The sequence below is a fragment of the Leopardus geoffroyi genome, chromosome B3 (assembly GCF_018350155.1).
Source record: "Leopardus geoffroyi isolate Oge1 chromosome B3, O.geoffroyi_Oge1_pat1.0, whole genome shotgun sequence".
In the NCBI taxonomy this organism is placed as follows: domain Eukaryota; kingdom Metazoa; phylum Chordata; class Mammalia; order Carnivora; family Felidae; genus Leopardus; species Leopardus geoffroyi.
This window is the reverse complement of record NC_059337.1, coordinates 119486751-119514263: the sequence shown is the minus strand read 5'-3', so window position 1 is coordinate 119514263 and position 27513 is coordinate 119486751. Positions and strand designations below refer to the sequence as shown.

At 42.1% G+C, this 27513-nt stretch overlaps 1 protein-coding gene and 1 long non-coding RNA gene across 4 annotated transcripts in view; one reads left to right on the top strand and one right to left on the bottom strand.

The window, feature by feature from the left end:
• The window catches only part of LOC123582015, a 34338-nt gene extending 16841 nt beyond the window's left edge, over window positions 1-17497 (top strand). For all 3 annotated transcript variants that reach the window (XR_006704147.1, XR_006704146.1, XR_006704148.1), the window contains 2 exons: window positions 12434-12555; window positions 13107-17497. This is a non-coding gene — a long non-coding RNA (uncharacterized LOC123582015). The remainder of the gene's footprint in view (window positions 1-12433; window positions 12556-13106) is intronic.
• LIN52 (lin-52 DREAM MuvB core complex component) overlaps window positions 6461-27513 on the bottom strand; it is a 111875-nt gene continuing 90822 nt past the window's right edge. The window contains exon 6 of the mRNA XM_045448208.1: window positions 6461-8599. Coding sequence (XP_045304164.1) covers window positions 8544-8599 — 56 coding nt within the window. The 3' untranslated portion in view covers window positions 6461-8543. The remainder of the gene's footprint in view (window positions 8600-27513) is intronic.

Below are 27513 nucleotides of genomic sequence, written 5' to 3'. Positions count from 1 at the left end.
CTTTATCAGTGTTCCGTGGCTCTGCTTCCCGTCTCGCAGGGAAACGGACCAGACACACACTTGTTCCCAATAAAGGTGACAACCGCCCCCTGCACACCCCCTGTGTCCCTCAGACCCCAACGTGCACAGAAGACATTTCATTTTCTTTCCTGAGGGTGCAGCGCCTCTCTGCCTGGTGGTGTGGGATGAAAATAGAAGAGTCTCGTTCCAGAGCGCCCTGTCCCATGCCTACTCCTGGCTCCTAGGTCCTCTTTTTCTTCCTGCTCTCCCAGTTGGGAAGAGGAAAATGAGCAGGAAGAAAGCAGTGAAGGAAACTCTCACAAGCACAAGGTCCGAGCTAATGTTTGGCATGCCCCAGAGCTGGGGAAATTTCAGCCTTAAGAGTCCACAGCAAAATTCGGTGAGGTAAATTTTTCTGTGTGGGGATGAGCTGAGGAAAAAGAGCTATTTTGCAACACTGAACACGTACTGAGAGAACATTTCTCTGTTCCTGAGCAAAGGCTCTGTGGCGTGTGAGGAGGGCTGGGCCCTGGGACTAAGTGTGTTTAGGGTACAAGTCATTTCATCCATATTACGCGTGATGGAGTAGGGTCTGGGGCAGGGCTGGATGCTCAGTAGGTGCTCAGTAAATACTTCGAGGTTTACAGATTGACAGACATTTTCATACACAGGAACAAACTTCATTACTATAAACAAATGTCATTGGTGAGCTCTGTGTGTCCGCACGTACATGTGCATGTTAAATAGGCTGGGTGGATAGGCAGGACCTTTGAAGCCCTCTATCCTCAGCTCCAGAGGCTTCCCCTCCCATATTATATACACAACACATGCTTCTGTAAAGAGTCTGGAAATGTAGGAAAAAAATATTACCCACAATCCTCTCATCAGGCAGCAAGTACTGTTAACACCTTGGTCTATTTCCTTTCAATTTCCCCTCCCCACATACTGGACATCATTTCGCATTTATAATTTTACATCTTGCTATTTTCACTTACCCTTATGACAAACCATTTCTCCCATGGAATTAGAGCCTTTTTGCAAACGTACTAACTGGCTGCATAAAAGTTTGCTATGTGAATGTACCATAATTTAATCGATAGCTCGAGGTATGAAGGACCTTTGGGCCAGCTGGTTTGAGGCAAGTGGCACTGTGAGAAAAGCAAGGGATGAGGGTCAGCCAGGAAGAAGGTAGAGGCAGTGTGACAGCAGAGACAGATGGAGGGGAGCAGGAGGCCAAGGAAGAAGTTCTGGGGAGCTTGCTTTCCCATGAACCACCCCATTCCTCAGAGACCATTCATGGTTCTGACCCCTGCACATCCCTCATGGCCCTGCCTAGGGCTTTGATGGTGGCCGTAGCCAATGCTTCTCATTTCCACTCAGCCTAAAGTCACTGACTTTTCCAACCTGACTCTTCTCAGCTGCTCCTTTGTGTGAAGCCGCTGGCTCAGGCCGCTTGGCTCCTGGGGCTTGGCTGTATCCGGGAAGGGCCTGGGATGTGACCTTCAGCCCTGCTTGACCCCGAGGCCCCAGGCTGCAGAGTCAGGTCAGGCTGACTGCTCTCCATGGGCTCCCAAAGAAGCAAAGCTGAGAGGAGGCTGCTAGGGGGGAGCCCAGGCCCAAGTGAAACCTGCTCAGTCCTGGGAAGGGAGTATCTGAAAGAAGGATGGAGGGATTGCGGTAGGGGTGGGGTGAGGAGAGGGGGAAGAACAAGACAGAGAAGAGCATTCCTGTGTAGTAACTGGAATAGTACGAATGCCCAGCAACTGTTAGGACCATCAAGACTAGTGAAGCACAATGAGCTGAGGCTAATGCCGACCTCAGTGTCAGCTCAGAAATCTGCCACTGACTGTCACACAGAACACCTTTCCTTCCCTTGTTCGTTAGCAATAAATAGTCTTCAATGCCACCGTCTGCAGAGTCAACAGTGGTATTTGCTGCGTGTCCGTGCCAGCACCGGCTGCCCCAGGGGGTGGAAGGACGGGGGCAAGAGTATTCAGTGGACTGTCAGCCCTCCTGAAGAGTGAGAGAAATGGGTTCTCTGCTTAGCCTATTTCAACGATTCAACATAACCAAAAGTTACTGTATGTTCCCTGTAAGACATACCAATTTTTACCAAATGTGAGTATAATAAAATAATTAAATAATACACTGAATCCAGTTTTAAAGATCTATCCATCAAGCTCTTATATAACGGGGAAGATAGGACCGAGTACTGTTCTAAACACTTCCAAGTACTAATTTCATCTCTACAGTGACCCTAGGAGTCAGATGCTATTGTTGGACCCACTCTATAAGTGGGTAAACTAAGGCACAGAGAGATTAGGCAATTTACTCATGGCCACATGGCTAGCAGATGGCAAAAGTAGGATTTGGACCCAGGCAGTCTGACATCAGGGTGTATGCCCTTATGCATAATGCTTGCCTGCCTCTTTAAAGTAGAAAAGGCCCCAAGGACAGCTGTGGCACAGAGAGAAGTGACTTGTATGACCACACCCTGCCTCTCTCTCAAGATCCAAGCTCTTACCTTAGACTAACAAAGTTATGAACACTGAGTATCATGGTGCAATTCATACTTCCAACAAATTCTTATTAAGCACTTATTATGTGCCAGCTACTATTCTAAGCTCTGTTTATAACCAAAGAAACTATAAGAGACTGAACAAATTTGGATCAGATTCTTTGACATCTCCTAAAAGTTACTTAAAAAGTCCAATCTTATTGTTACCTCTGTGTGTCGCAGACAGGGAAGATGGAAAAACAACAAAGTAACTCTGATTACTGGAGCTTTCTGGCTCCTTGGTTTTCTGGTATTGGAGGTCACTTTCAGAAGCATCGAGTATAGATCAAAACAGAAAATGGAGAGCAGGAGAAGACGAAAATATGTGTGAGTCAAACTCGGCTCAGAGCTCAAGTTTAATTGAGATTCCAAACTGCCACTCTCCCCTGCATTCCTTTGTCCCTGGCTATGACCAAGTTCATGGCTGTATCACCCCTGGTAATCCCCATAATGGGCTGTAGTCCTGGGGGAGCAATTTCTGTTTATTAAGTGGCCAACTTCTGAGCCATATGGAGTGTGGCCAGTTGTGGCTTCTTGCCCTGGCAGTTGATGAGCCACTTTTCTGTTTTGAAAAACAGGGATCTTTCAGGAGAGAGAATGGGGATAGAAAGCAGGGGCTATGGGAGAGCCAAAGACCCAGAAGTGATGGGTGCTGGAAGCGAGGGCCCCTTCCAGGTCATGAGCTCTTTGAGACCAGAATGCACACGGGGGTGCCGCACGCTGGCCAGCCTTGAGATCATGCACTACAGGTGTATAGGCCTTCAATGCAGGGCCAGGGATGGTGCCACAGTTATAGCTGTCCACGATGCCACCAGTGGGGACATGTGGGAGTGGGAATGAGGAGACCAAAAGGGAACAACAGGCAAGATGGGGCGAATGAACAGGGCGAGGCAAGTAGCAGAGGGTGGGTCTCTCCAGAGGTTCTGGAATTGTCAGCACTTGCAGACAGCCGCCCAGGCAATGGGACCAGGCTGCACCCAGAGCAGTTCTCTCAAACCAACGGCCTCTTCCCTCTCTGCCCACAGCCCCAGTGTCTGCCTTTTGGAGTCAGGGAGACATTGCAGCAGCTGCTTAGCTGTTTAGACACCCTGTCCCCTCAGTGTGTCCCCCCTCCCCCTGGCATCTGTCCTCTGGTTAGAGTTGTGTGAAGCGGAAGACAATTTGGGGCTTATTAGTGTCCCAGGGAGACATGTAACTTGTGTTGCTGGGACCCAAACAGCAAGAGTCTTAGCGGCAAACTCCAGCCGAGAAAAGACTGAGGAATTGTCTCACCTAATTACAGGGAATGGCCCTCTTTGTGTTTGTGATTCGGTACGGTTGTCCGATCGCTTTTGATCGCTTTTCTCCATTTGCTGGCTCAGGCCATGCTGGAATTGTGCTAATTAGAAGAGAAATGGACAGAGTGATCCTGTCAGCCCTGGTTACTGGTGGGGACAAAGCGGAATATTATTCTGAGGCAGTGTTTTGTGAGGGCCCTTCTTCCAGCTCTCATTAGGAGGAAGGGGCCCACAGGAGGGGAAGGTTCCGAATGCCTGGCCTGGCTAATGGAGCATTGGGGTGTTCGTGTGCTAATTAACAGGCTCTGCCAGCACTTGAGCCAACCATGAGCCTCCCGGCTGCACCTGGTGCCACCTGAAGCCCCCAAATGACCCTGCTCGTGAAGAAAAAGTGTTGGGCAAAGAGTGGGAAGGCTGGTGGCCTCTTTGGGCACAGTCGGGGACACATCTCCAAAGTGCCAAAAAGCCTACACAGGTAGGAAAAGTCAGTTTCAGGTCAGTCAGAACTTACAAACTCGGAGAGGCCACTCTTTGGGGTGGGGGCTACGAGGCTCTCTGGTGAAATGAAGCCCACGCAGGGGCCTTATAGCTGGCAGAGGATGAACAGAAACTGGAGGACGTAACCAAATGCTCGTAGGTAGATTTTGTGTAGAAGTTGAAAGCTGGTAAGAAATCATGTCCTGTGACCACTGGGACCACCCATTCACCTCAGTCCACCAGCCCATTTCCTCCCTTCCTGTTCTGCCTGTTTCTTTTCTGTGATGCCTGAATCCTGGAGGAAACAGAGGGCCCAGAGCATCGCACTGGGAAGGTAATTTCTCGGTTTCATTGCAAAGCTCCTGTGAAAGTCCAAACACCCTTCATAAGTGTAGAGGCAACGGAATGACTCACCAGCTCTGTTTTCATTGCCCGGAAGCCAGAGGAGCTCCAATAAGCTGCAGCTGGAGGGCCACAAACAAGCAGCAGTTACCAAGTGTCCATTTAAAAAATATGACAAATGGGTAACAAAAAGATAAAGAAAAATTAATAATGGCATCTTGATATTAATACAGTTAATAGCCTGTGAACTTTTAGTGCTCTAATGATGGAAGGAAGGCCAAGTAAGTCAGCAGAGGCCAAGAATCTGAGCCTGAAGTGAGCAAGAAGCAGTAAGACGGTTGATGAGCAAAGACTTGAATAAGAATTTGGAAACGCGCCTCCACGCACCAATGCTATTCTTCTCAAGACAGTGCTGCTCAGTCAACAACAGGTGCTTCTACAGGGAAGGCATTCAGAATGGCAAAGGGAAAGGCAAAACCAACCTGTGGGCAAATGATACATAATTGTTTACTGGGAAAATACTCTCTAAAGATTTAATTTTTTTTTCATTTTTAAAAAATGTTTATTTTTGAGAGAGAAAGACAGGGCACGAGTAGGGGAGGGGCAGAGAGAAAGAGGGACACAGAGAATCCGAAGCAGGCTCCAGGCTCTGAGTTGTCAGCACAGAGCCCGACGCAGGGCTTGAACTCATGAACCGTGAGATCATGACCTGAGCCGAAGTTGGACACTTAACCGACTGAGCCACTTCTATAAAGATTTAGGACAGAACAGTCTGAATGCTGTCCCCGTTGTCAGTCAGCCAGCCAGCCGTGCTTTTCCAGATCAAAGAAACCTACTGCCCACCCAGTTGTTTTCTTGGAAATCAATGAGGAGCCAATGATGCCACGCAATTTACTTCTCTCAAACAGAATGTTTCTCTAAAAGGGCATGATGCTCTGCTCTATGGCAAGTAAACTATCAATGGGGGACAGCACTTGTACAAATACTTGTTCTTCTCTAGTTCTTGAGCGGAGTTGAAAAGGAAGTCACGCTAAGAGTTTTAGGAGGTGGCAGAGAAATATTTGTTTTCAGCCCATCATGTATAATTGGAAGTCCACAGGCAGGTATTGACCCCTCCGGTTCAAAGAAGACACAGAAGAATAACTAGATATGCACTCAGATCACTTAAATATAAGGCTAGGTTGGGAAGAGTTGTAAGGATGTTATACATAAATGTTGTAGGAATGCGGGGGGAAGGGGAAGGATTATTTCCAGCTGGTTCATCAGGTGTTAATAGGAAGGGTAGGTCTGATATGTGCAAAAGGGATTCGAGACTTTCTAGGAACTCAAATGGCATGAGCAAAGGCACTCAAGTGAGGAAGTGGGAATTGTTCAGATTAACTGGAACCGAGACTTCATATATTGGAGAAGAGGGCTGATTAGGATTACATGCAGAGAGTTTTAAATGCCAGGATAAGAGACCCAGACTTTATTATTTGACATGAGGAGGTATTAAAGGTTTTTAAGGAGTACTTTAAGGAGTTGAGAGGCACCTGGCTGGCTCAGTTGGAGAAGCGTGTGACTCTTGATCTTTGGGTTGTGAGTTTGGGCCCCATGTTGGGTGCCAAGATTACTTAAACAAAACTTAAAAAAAAAAATACTTTAAGGAGTTGAGTAGTAATGAGCTTGGATGGCTGGTAGAATAGACTGGAAGCCGGGAGACCAAGTAGTAGATGGTCATAAAGCCCCACACCACCCACTGTGATATTAGAGGGGAAACCAGCAGGTTATTTATCATTACAGTTGTACTTTGTGATGAAGCATATGCTTTAAATATGCAACGTGGCCCTTTGAGGAAAAACTCACTCTCCTATAAAAGGGACGTATTTATTATGACAACACAGAAACCATCATATACAAAGCACAGTCGTCTAACACCCTGAAGCGCGCGCACACACACACACACACACACACACACACACAACTATACATCAATTTATAATATCAATATAAAAATACATCATTAACATTTCTAAGGACGACAAATACAAAACCAATAAATATCGCAATTCTAAAACATCTACTTACATTAAGTGCTGGTGAATAAGATGACAGTAAAAGAAAGGCCAAAGCAGACCAGAAAACCAACTACAAAGCCTCGGGTTACAGACCTGAGTTGGTTTTGGGGAGGTATCCTCATATTCTCCATATATTTTTCAATTTCCCCAAGCACTTAAAAGTGCCTGATATCATCAACTCTCAAAAACAGAGCAAAGGAAGAATGTGACGTTATGGCACTGTTTTTTGTCTTCCCCTCCCCTCCCCTCCCACTCTCTATTTCTCCCTCTCCCACTTCAACCGTATTTAGAGGAAAAAGGAATGCCAATAATAAGCTTAACTTAAAATCTATGCCTCTCCAGACTGAATTTCTATATCGCATCCAGGCAGAATGTCTTTTCTCATACTTACCCTTTGTGACTTGTGTTCAGTTTGTCTCCCTTATCAATACATAAAATTGCATGGATGGCAAAAATGAGAGAAAAAAATCCAACACTAATTCTAGCATGGGAAACAAGGCACAAATGCCAGAAATAGTTAACGGACCAGCTATTAAACTGAACAGTGCTGCACCCTAGCACAGACACTCAGGACCAACAGTTCACCCACAACTTTCCTTGTATCCAAACACCATCAGACAACTGCCACATGGATGTTCCCTGCATGAAGTTTAGGAAACCTCATGTACTTCACAGAACATTAGAGGCTGGGGGCTGCCTTATAAGACAAAATATGGAGAACGTGTGTAATCAATTTTACGCATGGGTTAGGTTTTCAGGTTTTAACACAGGGACAGATGACTGGCAAAGAGCTCCATAAGAGTTGTATTTAAGTCAGGAAATTCTCCCTTTCCTTTCATGTGTGTGTGTGTGTGTTTCCGTTACATTGGTGAAATATCTGATACGTGCCACGAGAGGGGACAAGGGGACAAAACACTGCCACCGTTCCACAGCACATTCCTTTCACGTCAAGTAGAGTTTCTAGTTTTTCATCAAATGGGAACTCCTGCAAACAACCTTCTTCTCCTACCTTTTAGGCCATACTGAATCTTGTTTGAAATTGTAACAGATTAGCTAGAACTCAAAAGTCCTTTCTTTCATCTTTAACTCAGTCTTTGAGGTCTAGAATCCAATACAACCTTGTATGAGCCTTTCACTAGCTAATCCCAGTAGGGACTTGATACACAGGGATCCCCTTTTCCTAGAATCAGAACGGATGGTGGGGAATGAAAGGCACTGGGGGATGGGGTTATCGTGGGAGGTACAGAACTTTTAAAGCAGGTGTGCATTTCAAAAAGATTCTGGCTTCTCCAGCTAGGGATTCTTGGAACCCAGTATATACTGGAGAGTTCACAGGTCAGGTTGCCTGGTCTGTTTCAGAATCTGATTGGTCTCTTGGTCTCCTCACCATAAATACTTCCTAAGATATCAAGTACAAGTCAAAAGAACCCATCCAAACAACGTGTTCACAAATGACTTTGCCATCACCAAATCAAATCAATTGTAAGATCCTGGGGCTCCTGACTGACTTCTTCAAACAAGAGAGCAGCACTTTGACCTTTAAGAATGATACGCCCCCTGGTGTTCCCCACATCCAAGGCTGAGCCGGTCAAAGTCTGGAAGCTGATTGAATAACTGCACTTGATCCTTCTGTAGAGAATCTGTAAAGCAGATTCCTCTCTTGCCGCCGAATGTCCTCCGAGACGCAGAATGCCAGGAACGGGGGGAGAGGGTCAGTCCTGGAGGTGTACTCTCCGGCCTCTCGCCAGGAAGCAGAGAGTTGCACATCGTCACAGCTGCACTGGGAGGGGAGCATGGTTCCGGTCCCGAGGACATCCTGTCCACAAGCAGCTGCTACTTCTTGGGCTTCTCCAGAATGTTGAGAAATTTCCCCCTTGTCATCTCTCTGGCTGGAATCACAACAAATGGAAGATCAATGAAAACCCAAAATCTGGAAAGGAGATCTCAGGAAAATGTAATTTAAAAATGCAGGTTGATTTAAATTGTATACAAAGGTGTGACCATAACAGACTCAGTCACCACTAACCTCCAAAAAGAGGGAAAGATGAACAACTACTAATTACTAAAACTGTACAAAGCTCTTCTGAAGCTGACAATTGCTAGAAGACACAGGCCAACCAGGGAAGACTTTATCATCTACCTTTTAAAAAAAATCCCTAGGGAGGGGCGCCTGGGTGGCTCAGTAGGTTAAACCTTGGACTCGTTTTCAGCTTAGGTCACTATCTCAGTTTGTGGGATCAAGCCCTGCATTGGGCTCTGTGCTGAGAGTGCAGAGCCTGCTTGGGATTCTCTCTCTCTCTCTCTCTCTCTCTCCTCTCAACCCAGCTTGCGTGCACTCTCCCCCTCCCAAATAAATAAATTTTTAAAAAGTCTCCAGGGAATTCCTCCAAACCTACCTCTCTCTCAAGAATGAAACCTAATAGGGGCGCCTGGGTGGCTCAGTCAGTTGGGCGTCTGACTGCGGCTCAGGTCATGATCTCACAGCTTGTGAGTTCGAGCCCCGCATTGGGTTCTGTGCTGACACCTCGGAGACGGGAGCCTGCTTCGGATTCTGTGTCTCCCTCTCTCTCTCTGTCCCTCCCCGCTCACACTCTGTGTGTGTCTCTCTCTCTCAAAAAATAAATAAAAACATTAAAAAAAAAAAAAAAAAAGAATGTAACCTAATACTCATGTTCACTATGTCAGGGGGTTTGCTCTTGGAGACTACAATCCAACCAAGATTAGAGTCTTCTTTGGATTGTTGGTCTCTGGACATTTATAATCTCAAATCAAAATGAGAGATCATTTACCCCATCTCCCAGCAGTGGTAGTCCCTGGATGCTGTAGTATAACGGAGTTTATATTCCCTCAGTGCAGTTCATCTGTGGATGGTGTAATAAAGTAGGGTTTATAGAGCTTTGGTCTTCTCTCTCTTGGCATTGTCAGTCCTTAGATATTTAATATAGCCAGGCAAGGTTTATGTGTCTTTCTCTGACTTTCAGCACCATCAATCTTTGAATGCTGTAGTTACATGAGGGTTTATACAGCTACTTTCCTACATATGAGGCTTCGAAATGAAAGTAAAACATTTCTCAATTACAAGGGCCACTCCAGAAGCCCGCTGTTTTAGCTCCGTCAAGCAAATCCTCAAAAAGCGTATGTATTATAATACCCCCTTCATCCTCATCCCCACAAAATTCTCTTTTGGGATCTCTTAAATAGATTTAGCAGTGCTGAAAGTGTCCAATGGTTGGTCGTGGAGGCCAGAAGTCTTCTGCAACCATGCAGTGGGCACACAGCAGGCTGTGCCTGTGGCCTCCTAAGAATATGTCCCCATCCTGGCCAATCAGTGAGGTGGCTGGAGAGGCACCTGCAGAATGAGAAGGGCCTTCACCCTAGCCTCTTTGCTGCTTTATTTAAGCCCAGAGATGGTGCTAGATGAATGGGCTCTACTCCCCCTCCCTACTAACATTTAGTAGTTCCTGGTTTATTTGTACAACAGAGAAATAAAACAATACAAACTCTGTAGCCATAGGAAAGCTTCTGGTAACTGCAGTCCATATATTCCTCATCTCTCACAAATTCTGGAGCTCCCACGAAGGGAAAGGAAATCCCATTACCTAGGAATGGAAGCCCCAGTGCTTCCATTCCCCATGTGCCCATTCTTCCATTCCCCATGTGCCCATAAATCCTGGCTCAAATCAAACTTCCTTGGTGGATTTATACCAAACTCTATACCTACAAAGTAACTGTAAGACCTGCAAGTATTTGTTTATATGCTTGTCTTCTTGCACTAAAGGTTAAGAATTGGGGGCAGAGACTCTGTTCCATTATTCTTATTTATTTTTATTTATTTTATTTTTAGAGAGCGAGAATGCACGAGTGGGAGAAAGGGGCAAAGGGAGAGAATTTTAAGCAGACTCCACGCTCAGCTCAGAGCCCAATGCGGGGCTGGATTCCATGACCATGGAATGATGACCTGAGCCGAAATCAAGAGCCGGACACTCAACCGAATGAGCCACCCAGGCGCCCCTCGTTATTCTTTATATTACCAGCAACTAGTACAGAGCTAGACCTAGTATCTGCTAAATAAATGTTGGCTGGGTGAACGATAATATATAAAAGAACTATTCCAAGTAGGAACACAATAATGTTAGTTTCCTTCCTTTCTAGAGGCAAACAGTAAGACTTGTTAATCGCCCTCAGTGCTTCATTCTCTCCACTGTGGGATTTTTTTTTTTCTTCTAAATTTACCTTACTTATTTGGCAAGAAAAATAATTTCCTTTGATGGAAGTAATGCCAGATTAATGGAGAGATGAAGGTGGGGGGCAAGGACTAACTACCCTAGAGAAGTCCTAACAAGTACTTTCTTGCCCAGGGGAGGCAGCATGGACTTCTTTCATTCAGATAACATGAGACCTGAACTCAGTTTAAGTTCCAGCTCTAGCGCTTAGCAGCTGGGTGACACCTTGGGCTGGGCAAGACCTCTGAGCCTCAGTTTCTATATCTGTAAAACGAGCAGCATACTAATGCCACCTGCCCTGCTTTTCTCTTGGGTATTCAGCAGGGAACGTGCTTGGTATTAGTGGCACCATTAACACTCCACCTTTCCGGAGTGAATGAATGAGTGAACTGTGATAAGGGAGGCTATCAATGTTAAAAATCCCATGGGGCGCCTGGGTGGCTCAGTCGGTTAGGCGACCGACTTCGGCTCAGGTCATGATCTCGCAGTTTGTGAGTTCAAGCCCCGTGTCCAGCTCTGTGCTGACAACTCAGAGCCTGGAGCCTGCTTCGGATTCTGTGTTTCATTCTCTCTCTGCCTCTCCCCCACTTGTGCTCTGTCTCTGTCTGTCAAAAATAATAAATAAATGTAAAAAAAAAAAATCCCATTTCTTGGAATCTTTTCCCTCAGCCTGATCCTATAGGAACTGACTTATACTTTTGGCCAGAGTGGGTCTCATCATTTATTTCTATTGGATGGATTTTCTGCCTACTCTCCAGTGCTTATTAAGGAGTTTTACATAGAATCAAATGATCCTGCAACATGGCTAGAAGCAGGTACTCTGGGAACCAAACATGGGTATTACAAAACTCTGCTGGGTAGAGCAGAGCCTTGCTCTAAAAATCCTGGGCCAGGAGCACTGTACTGATCTTGCCAATTATTTCTACCTGCTGCTCTTCACACCCCCTGATTCTTTTCTGTTTTTTTTTCTCAAAATGGGAGAATGACCAATATTTTAAGATGTAAAATTTAAAAAGACCCAATCTATTTGAGGGATCAAAAGGATTTAAAAGGCAAAATAAACAGATTCCAAAGTCTCTCAGTGGCAAGCTCTCCTTGAATTTAACCAATCCTTTTTAACAACCCTCTCCCCACTCAATCATTCCTCCCCCTTCAACCTAATCTAAGTACACAGAGCTGCAGAAACCACCGTAAAAGTAGAAGTAATTCAAAGACTTCATCTTCTACATGGGAGGGGAGAAAGTTTTCCTACTCGCCAGTCCCATATAGGAGATATACGAATTTGTGACATAGCTGCTCCCTAAAAGAGGGCTGTGCCCTATAAATCACATCCTAAGCACCAACCCCTCTTTGCACACAGAGAAATTGCTGTGGGTTGGGGCAGCTTCAGAGCATGAGCCCTCCTGTTCACTTGTTTTCAGAGATGTTAACATCTCTGATTAATTCACATACCCTTTATTTTATTCATTTCTTTATCCTTGCCTTCCTGCTTTGCTGCAGTGTGAAGATTCTTACCGACCTGCTATAGTAATCACCGCCCGCTAGCCGCACCCCCCTAAACCTAGTGAAATTGTTTAGTGATGCCAACCGCGCTTTTAATTTGCAAGACATCAGACACAGAGGTAATTTATACCAACATCTGTTCATTTTTGACTTCTGAAACAAACTCGCACATGCTGCTACAAAATCCCATTAGGAGTAGGAAGACAGCCTTCTGCTACTATTCTGTATTCCTCTTACACACACACACACACACACACACACACACACATACACACGCTCGCATGCGTACACACACACCCCTTCCAGCAGGGTTTTATATGTAAATGTATTTCACTAAAAAACTTCCACTAGAGATTTCAAATCTCTTTAGGGAAAAACCTTTAGAGATGTCTCTGGCTTGCTTACAGAAGAGAGGAAGACATTTCTACTTCCCTGCCTCGTGCCATCCCTTCTTCTCCCATTAGTTACAGATTGATACGATTCTTGCATTAATGGCCATGGTAAGAGTACGTGCTTCCCAGCTTCACGCTTCTAGTTCCTCTCTTCTCCTGGTTCTCCTTTCTCAACATTGTGTTATAAGACAATCCTAGATACAATAAGATTGCTAGAGTTTTACCTAGAGTTAGTAACATTTCTTAACTATTTTTTAAATTCTGGATTAATTCTCTAGGATGATGAGGTTCAACAGGAAGGCAACCCTGCTACCACATTCCAAAAATTATGCCAAGAGGGATGCACTGATAATCAGCTACCACACTGTATGCTGTGCAGAAGAGGAGCAGGACCTCCATGTCAAGTCATGATTGACAGGCCCTTCTATTGCAGTGCACAGACCATGAACGGAGAAAGTCACAATATAGACTGTCACCATAGGGTGAATGTGTGAACTGCTGCGGAGAATGTGGGAGAGGAAACCACTTGTACACATTTAAGGACAGCAAATGGATAAACTACAAGTGACTTCCAGGTTTATGCAGTTTCTATTACCCCCTTCATAGCCTCCCTAGGGCTGTCAGGTTCATGGCAGGTGTAAATACCTGGGTATACTTAGGGAGGTCAGGGCTGAAGGGAAGACTGCATCCTGCCTGCTCTGAAGGTAGCGTGTGGCTTAATACAATCTCTTCTTTAGCTTCTCCAATTCCTCCATCTACAGTTAGCCTTGCCTCTGGCTCCCCTTCCACAACGACTATCCCCAAACTGCCTTCTCTGCAGTAAATTTTCTTGGTGGCTGGTTGAAAAAGATTCAGTGGTACAGATTGATTTCTCACCAGCGAGGGGATGAGGGATTACCAGAGGCACCCTGGTTAACGAGATTGGGTGCAGAATCTCTCATGAGACCAACCCTCTCTGCCAGGGCTTTGCACCTTTCGCCCATGACATATGGGTTTCATTACAGAAAGATTTTCCAGATTATAACTTTGAGGCAATTGCCTGATAAAATTCTGCTCGGCTTTAATGTAGAGAACAATGTAAAGATTAAGTAACTTTTTAATGAAATGGGAGAAACTCATAATGTTTGGTTTTCAATTCCAATGCAAACTACTTTAAATATTTCTGTGCCTCAACATAATTAAAAACATTGTGAGGTGGAGAAAAGGTACAACAGGCTGTTTTCAGGAGACTCTAATATGACTGGCAGGGAACAAAGGAAATGGCATACCACCGTGGAAAGAGCAGGGCTTTTAGCACTGGACAGGCTTGGAATCGAGCCCCAGCTCCTACAATGACCACTGCAGGCAAGTCACTGAAGACATCTTTCCGAGCTTCAGTTTCCTCATTTTTTTTTTTTAAATAAAATTCACTCTTTTTATTTATTTATTTTTTTAAAGTGAGCTCTATACCAAACACGGGGCTTCAAGTCACGACCCTGAGGATCAAGAGTTGCATGCTCTACCAACTGAGCCAGCCAGGGCCCCCTTGGGTTCTTCATTTGTTCCAGGTGAAATTAATAAACAGGTCACATAGGCATTTAGTAAATGCTAGCTACTGTATAACTATCTTTTTCTTTCTTTCATTTCAAACAAGAGTTTACTTAGGTAAAGAGACACTTGATGGGACAACTATCTAGGATTCATTTCTTTTTAGAGCAATTTATCTCTACTTAAAGACAAACTGTCCTACGTGCAACAGCTACGTACAAAAAAGTGATACGACTGTCCTTGGTTTTACGATAACAAATGAAAAACATTAAAATTCTCCAAATGAACAAGGTATGCAAGGTTTTTGTTGTTGTTGTTGTTGTTGTTGTTAAAGTGAGAACAAAAGAATTTACTGAAATACAAGCTAATAAGAGCTGAATGAGCATGCCACTAATGGGGAAAGGGAATATTTTCACTGAACCAGTATTTCACCCCATTCCATATCCATTCAATGTTGATCAAAATACAGTAATGGCCATTTAGTTTTTTTAAAAAAGGCCATATGCTTGTGTACATACACCAGTTGCTTTATGTACAATGAAGGAAGGAGGAAGGGGAAAATGAAAGAACAGAGAAATCATACTGCAGTGGTCAGGATGTGGTTGAACCAAACTGCAGTCTGCTGTTGGAATGTATCTTCAAACTCTACTTCCAACTGTGCATGTGTGTCTCTTTTGTGAATTGGTTGCCCATCAAACTGGTATCTGAACTGCCTCACTGATAAACCCTGTTGTGCACAATGGCCCTCATTAGTTTCCTCAGTGGCATACGCCTCTTAAATTGCACCACAGAACAATCCCGCCCTGCCACCTTTAAGTTAATATGACTACCGTTCTTAGTCTAGACTCCTTCCTTCCTTGGGTTTTTCACTGGCCAAGGTGAGTGCTGGAGCTCCTCAGCTGCCATTCACAAGAGGTCCCAGGTCTGCACCGAATCAGTGTTCAGGCAGTATCGTGATAGGCAAAGGGGGTCAAACTTTACTTTTTAAAAGATCTCAAATGCAAAACAAAAGGACACATGAATGTTTTGCTTCTGTGTAACACACATAATTTGGAGAATCAAATCTGCCGGAGTAATGCTGGGTATTAGAGGCAGCTACCTTCCCAAACTACACCAGGGGCTTCTTCCAGCAAAGAGGAACACAAAAAATCCTAGTTTAGTTTCAATCAGTGTGCTAAAAAGCTATTTATTTAGTTAGTTTCATAGAAAGATGTTTCACAGAAATGATGCCATTTGTTAGAATTATGGTTTTGACTCTTTTAAAAATTACTTTTTTCGTCCTTGAAACCTCGAATGCATTCTAATAACTATGACAAGAGGGATCTCCTAGTCATCACTGTGTGCTGTGCAGGAGAGAGAAGCAAGAAGTGGGGGGAGGATGAATAGTTAAGTCAGTCACATGAAGTGACCACCATGTGCTGGATATTAGGGAAGATTCAAATAAGTCAGAAGTGGCCTTGCGATGGAGCTAGTTGTTCAGAGGTTATCTTGATACATTAGAAGGGAATAAAAGGAAACCAATGGCATTTCGAATTCTGATTTCTCTCTCCCAGGAACGTGGAAAGTTTTTCTGTTGCTCTGGCATACAGCCGGTGCAGAACAGACCAGTACCGGGGCGGTCTGCCAGATGGAGATTCTTCACCATGCTCCAGTTCGGACGCCCGCACAAAACGTACCAGTAAGTGATCGATAATTCAAGTCAAAGGCTAAACACTTTTTAATGCCTCTAACACAAGAGCAGCTGGTGCTGGTGTCATTGTCAAGAACAGAAGGTGCTATGAACTGACTATAGCGTCATGGATGAGGAGGGGTCTCCTGGAGCCTCGTTTAGACACTCGGTGGCCCTCAGAAGGTGGTGTAATTGTAAGAAGGTCTGCTGACCATTCTCAATCAACCCATGGTAGAGTTCGCAAGTAAGAGTCTTTAGTAGAAACCTCACTTTCTCTAAAATATAGATGTAGCATTTGAATGTAAGCAGAACAGCCTTGAGGCTTTGGCCTATTCTTTGGGCGTAATAAGCATTTCAAAAAGAAGACGAAAATATATACCTGAGAAAAGAACAGTCTGGATGCTACATCTGTAACCAAACTATCACTGACTGTGAAAATCTCCATCCTGACAATTCTCAAAAAAGCCTTTTTTGGTCACCCTTTCCAGATTCTCTTTCTATTGGGTGTCTTGTCTCTCTAACAGGACTTTTTTCTTCCAAAAGGGTGGGATGAGTGAGAAGAGTGTTCCCTCCAGGGAATTCAGACAAAGATGATTTTATATCAGACATTTTCCCTCCAATTCACATTAAGTCCAATTTCTAGAGAATGTTTTATCCAAGATATAATATAAAAAAGAAAAACCAGTACTCAATGTACAGGTAAACAAATTTGGACAGTTCCAATATGGAAAATAATTTTAATGGCTTTTCACGACAAAAAAAAAAAAAAAAAAAAAAAAAAAGGACAGAAATATCCAGCCAACAGATTTATTCTCAGAGTATAAAACATCAAGCAGGAACATAAAATATGGGAAGTGTCAGCCATGATGCCTGAAGATTGAAAGCAGAAGTAGAAGAATCTTAATTGTCAGGCACTTGAAAAATGTTGTATTCAGGTGGAAAGCCCGTGTTTCTCCATTGACTCTCCTTGCCCTGCCCTCTTTTAAGAGCAAAACAAGACCAGATTTCAAATATTCAATCCTTATCATCCTTCTCCCTACAAAAAAACCAACCAACCAAACGAACAAAAAAACCGAAATAACAACAACAACAAAAAAACCCCAAAGATTTGTGCCCAGGAATGAGAGCTAACAAGTTATTTGTATTTTGTTTCCTTTTCAGAGGGGTTCAGAGGCCTACTTCATAGTTTCATTTGGTTCCCTTTTCAAGGGTAAAACTCACCTGAATGAAAGGCAATGAGATCAAAGCAATGGATTAATGCTCTTGGGGTGAGAACTTTTACTAAACACTTATAAATCTGTGCAGAACATTCATGCTTCAGGGCATCCATAGTAATACATCGTGGTGAAACACTTATTATGACCAAAGGCTAGCAGCTTCACACAGTCTTAATTTCCTCATCCACAAAATGAGGAGAGCAATAAATCTATCATGGAAGGTTAAGATAAAACAACAACTAGCCAAAGTGACTTAATCGGTACACAAAATATTTTGCCTCAAGTTAGAGTACTTTATCCATAGGCTCTATTCCACTCTCAAGAAAATCAGAGCAAGATCACAGTACAGATAAATTTCAAATGACTTGGACATTAAGACAACTTTCTGCTTGGAACATCTCTACTTCAAGGTGCTGGCAGTAACTAAAGTCTACAGAGAATAAGGCCCGGTCTTCTTGACCCCCAGGGCAGGGAAAGAGTTACATCTTCACACTGAGAAGCCAATAAAAACCTCTCTTGATTATAATTTAGATAAGAACCATTGGATTGAATAATAATGTCTGAAACTCCCCTAGCTGTTTCACCTTGAGACGTCCATCACTGGGTTAAACATGATGCTAATTGCATTTGGATTGATTAATTTCTCTCACTCCTGTCTATTCGAATAACGCTTAACAAAATAATCATAGCACCCAGAGCCAAATCTTTTCCGTCAAAGGAATGAAGCCATCAGAACAGGCAGAGATGAAAGAAATGAAGATGACCCGTAATTACTGCTACGGTGATATCATTACCATATTATACAAAATGAGTGTGTGGGGGGAGGGGGAGTGGAGGGAGGAGGAGCTGAGATTATTTATTTTTTTTAATGGAACCCTACAATCTAAGAATACAGATTTGACATCGAGTGGAACACACAGAAATATAGAACTTTAAAAAAATACAAATCTTGCTCATGAAATTACAAAATCCAACAAACACTGAGGCCCAAGATACATCAAGTGTCTTGGGCTGTGAGCAGGTATTATTCACGCCACTATTTTTTCATCGCAATAACACTTTGTGTATGACTTGCATAGAGATTTAAGATGCTGTCTTCATGCCACAGCATTCCTATAGTTGCTGGAGAATTTTTCTTTAAGCCAGGAAATAATATCATTTCACTTTAATATTGTTAGAGGTGGCCTTGTTTGTAAAATTAGAATCTGCATTTTAACTGCAGCTAGTTCTAGCTTAAGACACTAAAGGAAATGTCTATGAATCTTCACGCATGGTTCATTGGACAATAACATGGACTTAACTCACCAGCAAGGAAGAATATAATATTAGTTCCCAATTTGCTTACTGTTTGAGATGACCTTTTTAATACTTAGGATACAAAACCAAAGACTGCATAGGATTTGAACTTTAGGTCTAAATCCTATCACTTATTAGAAGGCGATCTCAAGTAAATTATGTAGCCTCTCTGTGCCTCAGCTCCTTCGTCTATAAAATGGCGATCAGTATCAACCTGACTGGGTTGTTTTAACACTTAAAATAATACTTTTATGTGCTTAATAAGTGCTTGTACCAAGAAAAAAATTTCTCCCTAAGATGAATTTTGTGGTTATTCTATTTATAGAACCTTGAACAATTTGGTTATTTCATTTACTAAAGTTAAACAAACACTTTAAAGTACCTTTTAGAGGCACCTGGGTGGCTCAGTTGGTTAAGCGTCTGACTTTGGCACAGGTCATGACTTCGCAGTCCGTAAGTTCAAGCCCCACGTCCGGCTCTGTGCTGACAACTCAGAGCCTGGAGCCTGCTTCAGATTCTGTCTCCCCCTCTCTCTGGCCCTCCCCCACTCACATTCTGTCTTTCTCTCTCAAAAATAAAAATAAACATTAAAAAAAAATTTTAAAGTACCTTTAATAAAAATTTTAACAAATATTTATGAAATAAATAGGATACTTAGAAGGTGCATCATTTTAATAGGCTAGAAATATCTGAGGGATATTTTTGAGATGGTATTTTAAACATACAACCATCATTAAATTGAAAGCAATAAAAACAGATATTGAAATTTTAGCTTGGACAAGAAGTTCTATTTTCTTATAACAAATACTCCAAAATAAAATGAGCCTATGTGTTGTGAAATTGTAATCAGTAATAAATATGAACAATGCTTTTTTAAAAGAAAAAAGCAAAACACTGTCTTTCTGCCAGGTTAAAATAAGAGTCTAAGCCATTTACTATGTTAAATCACTTATCACTGCTTTCTTTCTGGCTAAGAGAGGCAATGCAGTAAAAAAAGGTTTATCTTATCTGGCTTTGGAATTAGGTCTAGATTTTATCCAAATCCCATCCCCTATTTCTAAGTTTCAAGGTCTTGAGCATGTAATTTAGTTTTCTGAGTTTTCTTCTCTGTAAAAAAGGAATTATAGAGCAGACTTTGCAAAAGTCTGAAAATCTAAAAATATAGTAGGGAAGTCAATAAATGGCGGCATTAATCATTTTTATCCTTCATGTCTCAGCTCAAATGTCACCTTTTCAGAGAGGCCTACCCTGATTACCCTATCCAAAGTGAATCCTCTGACTCTACTCTTTCATATCAACCCATTCACTTCTTACATAGCATTTACCCAAATCTGCAATTAACTCTATTTAACTTCATGCTCCATGAAGTTCTGTAGAAACTCCTGCTGTATCCCCATCAATTAGAACGATACCAGGCACACAGTAGGAGGCCAACTATATGTCTATTGAAATAACTTATTCATATATGAAGAAAAAGGAATTCTTCTTCCTTTTCAATTCTTAAACACTGAAATTTTTTTTTTCTAGTATAACTATGTATACATTTTACCCTTTGACCCAGCAATTCTACTTCTAGGAAACTATCTTAAAGATATACCAGCAGAAATATTAAATAGGGTATTCACATGTCCATTCATTTCAGCACTATTTGTAATAACTGAAGATTGGAAACAACCCAAATATCTATCTTTATGGAGGGGACTCCTCTTTATAGAGTACTGTTCAGCTATAAAAAGGAATAAAGAAGTTACCTATATATTGTTATGGACAGATCTTCAGGACATATTGTTAAGTGAAGAAAAAGCAAGGTGCAGTTGCACTATATGCTAACTAATTTGGATGTATACTTTAAAAAATAAAAAATAAAATTAAAAAAAAAAAGAAGTATTGGGCCACACACACAAAAAAAGGTAAGGTGCAGAAGACGATATATAGCGTATTACCTTATGTGGAAAATTAGGAAAAGGGGAAAACACATATGCACATTTACTTACATTTTAATTTTTTTTTTTTTTTTTTTTTTTTTTGAGAGGGAGAGAGGGAGGGAGGGAGGGAGAGAGATGGGCAGCGAGCATGAGTGGGGGGATGGCAGACAGAGAAAGAAAGAATCCCAAGTAGCCTTCATACCCAGCACGGAGATCATGACCTGAGCTGAAATCAAGAGTCGGACACTTAACCGACTGAGCCGCCCAGGAGCCCCATATTTACTTATATTTTCAAAAGAAACTATGGAACGATCAGGTTTGGTATTCATTTTTACTAATAAAGACAGTTACCTTGGGGACAGAAATGAGAGGGGGAAGGGATAGAGATGGAAGGTAGACACTTTGTACCTTATTTCATAAGTTCATTCTTTGGGACGCCATATTAATATTTTATATATTGAAAAACAAAATTAATTAGAAAAAGGGCAATCTCTAAAAATTGAAGTAAAATAACTTGAATTTATAAAGTTTGCACAACTGCACAGTACAAAAGTTTAAATTGTTTTATTATTTTTTAAATTGATTTTAATTCCAACATAATTAACTAATTTTATTTTTATTTTTTTTTTGTTTCAAAATTTTTTTTTAACGTTTATTTTTATTTTTGAGACAGAGAGAGACAGAGCATGAATGGGGGAGGGGCAGAGAGAGAGGGAGACACAGAATCGGAGGCAGGTGCCAGGCTCTGAGCTATCAGCCCAGAGCCCGACGCGGGGCTCGAACCCACGGACCGTGAGATCGTGACCTGAGCTAAAGTCGGATGCTTAACTGACTGAGCCACCCAGGCGCCCCCATAATTAACTAATTTGAAAAGATATTCTGAGGTTCCTGGATGGCTCAGTCAATTGAGGGTCTGACTCTTGGTTTTGGCTCAGGTCATGATCTCACGCTGTGAGATCAAGCCCTGCACTGGGCTCTGTGCTGATGGCATGGAGCCTGCTTGGGATTCTCAATCCTTCTCTCTGCCCCTCCCCTGCTCACGTGCATTCTCTCTCTCTCTCTCTCTCTCTCTCAAAATAAATAAACTTAGAAAAAAAGACATTCTGACTATACACCCCCATGAGTATATATCTTAAGGATATAAAAGAAGCAGAGAAATCTTAAATTGCACCCAGCAGTCTTGTTACATGTAGTTAATTCTTTTGATGCTAGCTTTACTGTAGATTGAAGCAAATAATTACATTAATTATTAGGAAACAAGCCTTTCAGCATTAAGAGAAGAGAGATATCAATATAAAATCAAATACATTAAATAAAAACCCTTTAACATCTTTAATTTGAACTGGGCATATTGGTAGGAACATTAATTTCCTTTTCTCTTTTCAAAAACCAAACCGAAAACTTAGATACCAGCCCTGTCCACAGAAAAGGCCTAGAAGCAATGACAGCTTAGTAACAATGAGTACTATTAGTACTTAGATTTCTACTAAAAGGGACTGGAGCTCTTTGGAGAAATGAATGCGATCCCAAGTCTGAAGAATGAAGAAGTAAATGAATCAGGGCTAACTTGACATGCTGAGAGCAAGAAAATTACCAAAGATCACAAGGGTCACGTCAAATGACACAGGAGGCAACCTGAAGGGCATCCACTAACCAAGGGTGGGACAGTTCTGAGTGTCAAAAAGAATACTGATTATAGTAGACTGAAACACATCAAATATAAACATCTATAATATTTTTTAAAAGCGCTCAGTCACTTCAACTCATTTCATGTTCTGAAAATTGATAAATAAAAGGAGGGGATGGGCACCTAGGTGGCTCAATAGGTTGGGCATCTGACTTTTGGTTTAGGCTCAGGTAATGATCTCATGATCTGTGGAATTGAGCCCTGTGTTGGGCTCAGCGCTGACAGTATGGAGCCTGCTTGGAATTCTTTCTCTCCCTCTGTCTCTACTCTTCCTCCGCTGACACTCTCGCTTTCAAAATAAATATATATATATATTTTTAATGTTTATTCATGTTGAGAGAGAGAGTGTGAGCAGGGGAGGGGCAGAGATAGGGGACAGAGGAACTGAAGCAGGCTCTGCACTGACAGCAGTGAGCCCGATTGGACCCTGAACTCATGAACCCATGAACCTGAGCCGAAGTCGGACACTCAACTGACTGGGCCACCCAGGCACCCCCTAAATAAACATTAAAAAAAGTAAGTAAAAGGAGGGGAAAATCTAGCATTTTTCCTGCCATTCCTATTTGGACTGTATTTCAGGGAAACCAAATAGTTGGTGATTTATTAGAATCACCATCATCACCATCATCATCATAAAAAGGATCAGACTGATACCACCTAAATCCACTAACCTTCACTGAAATTAGAACAAATGGAGGTCACGTGCTTCCTGATGTGAAGCAGTAGCAAGCACACAGTACCACTTGGCATTCTTGCCAAAAAGACTGAATCCAAACTCAATTTATTCTTTATCAGATTATAGGAAATATGGGGGGAAAGAGGTACATGTGGAATGCTACCACCAGGATAAAATCATCAAAATTTAAAATGTGGGACAGAGGATTTAAAAAAAGAAAGACAGACCCACCCCCACACACAAAAAGTGCGAAATCCTGCTGGACAAACAACCCAGTTCTCTTCAGTAGCATGGGGGAAAGACTTGGAGGAAGTCAGGAGTGTAGTTATAGAGAAGATTAAGAAACTGAGGATTCACATCAACCAAATAATGTGTGGGATCCTATCGAGATCCTGATTTGTACAAACTAATTTTAGAAGACACAATTTTGGGCCAAACTGGACATGGACTATAGATGTCACTAAGGAATTATTATTTTATTTTGTTTGGTGGAATAATGGTGTTTCTTTTATAGAAAAGGTCTCCTCTAAAAAAAAAAAAAAAAAAAGGAAATAAAAGAAAAAATCCTTCTCCGTAGGATCTATTTTACTCCAGCCACAACAGGAACACAACAGTGTGATACAAGGATGTAGAGATAAACAAGAATGGCAGAAAGTTGACAATTCCTGAAGGTAGGGAGATGGGTATGTGGGTTCATGATAGCATTCTCTCTACTTTAGTTTACTATATACTTGGAAAATCTCCACCATAAAAAGAAAACCTCACCAAACGCTTCTCTGGAAATATAGCCTTTTCTCATTATCACTACATATCATAAGACAATGAAGAGAAAGCCAGGGAACAGAGACCGGGATAATTAATTCTGCAGAAGGCTTGGAAATAGATGGACAGGGAATACTGTAGAAAGGAGGTGACTTTTCATGTCATGAATGTTTATTTCCATCGTTAAATTCCTTGGATGAGCAACAAATTACACATGACCAAACAATCAAAAGCAGATTATATATTTTTTAAAGTCTACCAAATCTAACTCAGGTTAAGCCTAATAATAAGGAGCAGCTGCCCCCCAACCTTTCTCTCTCTTAATTATTTAAGAAATCATATTGACATATCTAAGAGCACAGTTTTCAACTTATTCAGAAAAAAATAGCTATGAGAGAAGCTGTCTGGCTCGACATGCTGCTTCTACATGATTCTCTGGGAGGCGGAGAGGATAAAACCTTGGTTACTCATTTATGGAATCTTCTCCGGAAAAGCTTTAGAGGTGAGTAGCAAGACTAACTTTAACCGTAGGTTAGTCCAATAGCTAACAAGTTACAAAAATAGCTTAATCTAAACTTTCACTAGTCCAGTGAAATTTCAACTAGATTGCCCTCACACTGTCAACAACTGTGTAAATAAATGATGACCTCACCAATCCCACTTCACTTTGAACACCCTTTTACTTCACAGATGATTTATACAATGTAAAACAAATTACTTGTTCTGGGTGATAATTTGATTTTTGTTTGCACTGTGGTTTCCTGTACATACGGTTCACATTCTCAACCTGACCAGACAATAAATTCATCAATGGAAGAGACCTTTAAAAATGATTTCCCTGGGGCACCTGGGTGGCTCAGTCGGTTGGGCGTCCGACTTCGGCTCAGGTCATGATCTCACGGTCCGTGAGTTCAAGCCCAGCGTCGGGCTCTGTGCTGACAGCTCAGAGCCTGGAGCCTGCTTCGGATTCTGCGTCTCCCTCTCTCTCTGCCCCTCCCCCGCTCATGCTCGCTCGCTCGCGCTCTCTCTCTCTGTCAAAAATAAACATAAAAAAAAATTAAAAAAAAAAATGATTTCCCTGATGGACTTAGAAAAAATGCACAACATACAGGAGTTATCCAGTAAGCCTTCATTTAAAATATCATTTTCCGGGGCGCCTGGGTGGCTCAGTCGGTTAAGTGTCCGACTTCAGCTCAGGTGAGTTTGAGCCCCGCGTGGGGCTCTGGGCTGATGGCTCAGAGCCTGGAGCCTGCTTCCAATTCTGTGTCTCCCTCTCTCTCTGCCCCTCCCCCATTCATGCTCTGTGTCTCTCTGTCTCAAAAATAAATAAAAACGTTAAAATATCATTTTCCTCTAAAATCATGCAGTAATACAAAGGTACAATAATTACTGCCTTCGTTTGATTATGAATTTCTTTTAAAACCACATCACAATCAGGTAAGAACTTGATTGTATGACATGTCTACTTAGGAAGTCATATGGTAGTGGTTATTTTCCTTCCAATTAGAAATAACAGCCAGTTAACCTGTTTTTTTTTTCTTCAGAATATCTGATTTTGATGTTACCAAATAATCTTATTTACAACATTCATGAATTATTAATTTAAAATAATTATGGCACAAAAATATCTTCAGTCAGAAAATTATATTATACTGTGTGTAACAGTGTGCATTTTTTTTAAAGTTTATTTATTTATTTTGAGAGAGAGAGAGAGTCCCAAGCAGGCTCTATGCTGACAGTGGAGGTGGGGCTCAATCTCACAAACCTCGAGATCATGACCTGAGAGGAAATCAAGAGTTGGACACTTAACCAACTGAGCCACTCAGGGGCTCCACAGTGTGTATTATCTGAAATTCAAGAGCTTGACTAATACATAGTTAACATACAACAAACATGGACTGAATGAAGAAAACATTCTGACAATACAGGTCATAATTTAGATTTTTTTTTTTTTTTTTTTTTAGTGTTTTATTTATTTTTGAGAGAGAGAGAGAGAGAGAGAGAGACTACAAGTGGGGCAGAGACAGAGGGAGACAGACAGAATCTGAAGCAGGTTCCAGGTTCTGGGCTGTCAGCACAGAGCCTGACGCAGGGCTTGAACTCATGAACCATGAGATCGTGACCTGAGCCGAAGTCAGATAGTTAACCGACTGAGCCACCCAGGTGCCCCCATAATTTAGGATCTTAAAAACAATTTATGGGTCAAGGCGCCCAGCTGGTTCAGTCAGAAGACCAAGTGACTCTTGATCTTGGGGTCATGAGTTGGGAGTCCCACATGGGTTATAGAGATTACTTAATAAATAAATAAACTTAAAAAACAAAACAAAACAATTTATGAGAGACGCCTGGGTGGCTCAGTCAGCTAAGCATCTGGTTTTGGCTCAGGTCACGGTCTCATGGCTTCGTGGGTATGAACCCTGTGTCCAGTTCTGTGTAATGCAGGGCTTGAGAATTCATGAAGCATGAGATAATGACCTGGGCTGAAATCAAGAGTCAGACACTCAACTGACTGAGCCACTCAGGAACTTCCTTAGTAATTACATTTAAAATATTGTTTTCAAGGGGTGCCTGGGTGGCTCAGTCGGTTAAGCGTCCGATTTCAGCTCAGGTCACGATCTCACAGTTTGTGAGTTCAAGCCCCGCATCCGGCTCTGTGCTGATAGCTCAGAGCCTGGAGCCTGCTTTGGATTCTGTCTCCTTCTCTCTCTGCCCCTCCCCATTTGTGCTCTGTCTCTCAAAAATAAATAAATGTAAAAAAAAATTTTTTTTAAATATCTTTTTCATTAATTTTAATTGGAATCAAACCAATACAGAAGTGAAAGTGAAAAGAAGCATTTTATAGATGCTAGACCCCTGGCCTCAAAATCAGGTTAGAGTCTAAACCAGTTTCGTTAACCAACAAGTTCTTACTGTGTGCTCATCATATACTCTTATAATTGCAGATGATGAGACACCAACATGAACAACCAATCTTAGAAAACCATTTTTCCTTAGAAAACTCCTCCCGGCTCCTGTGGGCACCAAAGTTTGCTCATCAACAGCTTAACTGTGCTCTGTGTAGAGTTTGCAATCATGGAGTACTTTTCCCTGAAGACCATAAAGAGAGGACTAGGTGGGGAGATCAGGAACAGATCCTATTTCAATATACTGGAGGTTTTTCAGACAGTTTAGTTAGAATCTGTAACCTGTATCAGTGGTTCTCAAAGTGTGGTCCCTGGAGCAACCACACTAGCATTACCTTGGGAACTTCTTAGACATACAAATTCCTATGTCCTCATCCCAGATCTACTGAATCAGAAATTCTAGAGGTTGGGCCCAAGAATCCATGTTTTAACAAGCCATTCAGGTGATTCTGATGGATGCTAAAGTATGAGAACCACAATCTATATTATCCAGGCTCTTAGATTTTTGTCTCCAGTTCTCTGCAGTTCCAATTCATTACCCAAAGAGGAAGCAGAGTTTTATTACATTAGAATTGTGATCTTAAGCTAAAAAAAAAAAGGTTGAAAGCTTAAGAAACTATCTTTTAGGGGCGCCTGGGTGGCTCAGTCTCTTAAGCTTCTGACTGTTGATCTTAGCTCAGGTCCTGATCTCAGGGTGTGAGTTCAAGCCCCAGGTTGGGCTCCATGCTGGGCATGAAGCCTCCTTAAAAGAAAGAGAGAGAGAGAGAGAGAGAGAGAGAGAGAGAGAGAGAGAAACAGATAGACAGACAGAGACTATCTTTTAGAAAATATGAGCAACAAAGGGGAAAAATTAAAACATTCAGACAAAGGATTAGAATTTTGTTTTTAAGTAGGCTCCACACCCAACATGGGGCTCGAACTCATAACCCTGAGATTAAGAGTTGCATACTCTACTGAGCCAGCCAGGTGCCCCCAAAGAATTAGAAATACTAAAACTTTAGCTCTACCTCTATTATCATGATT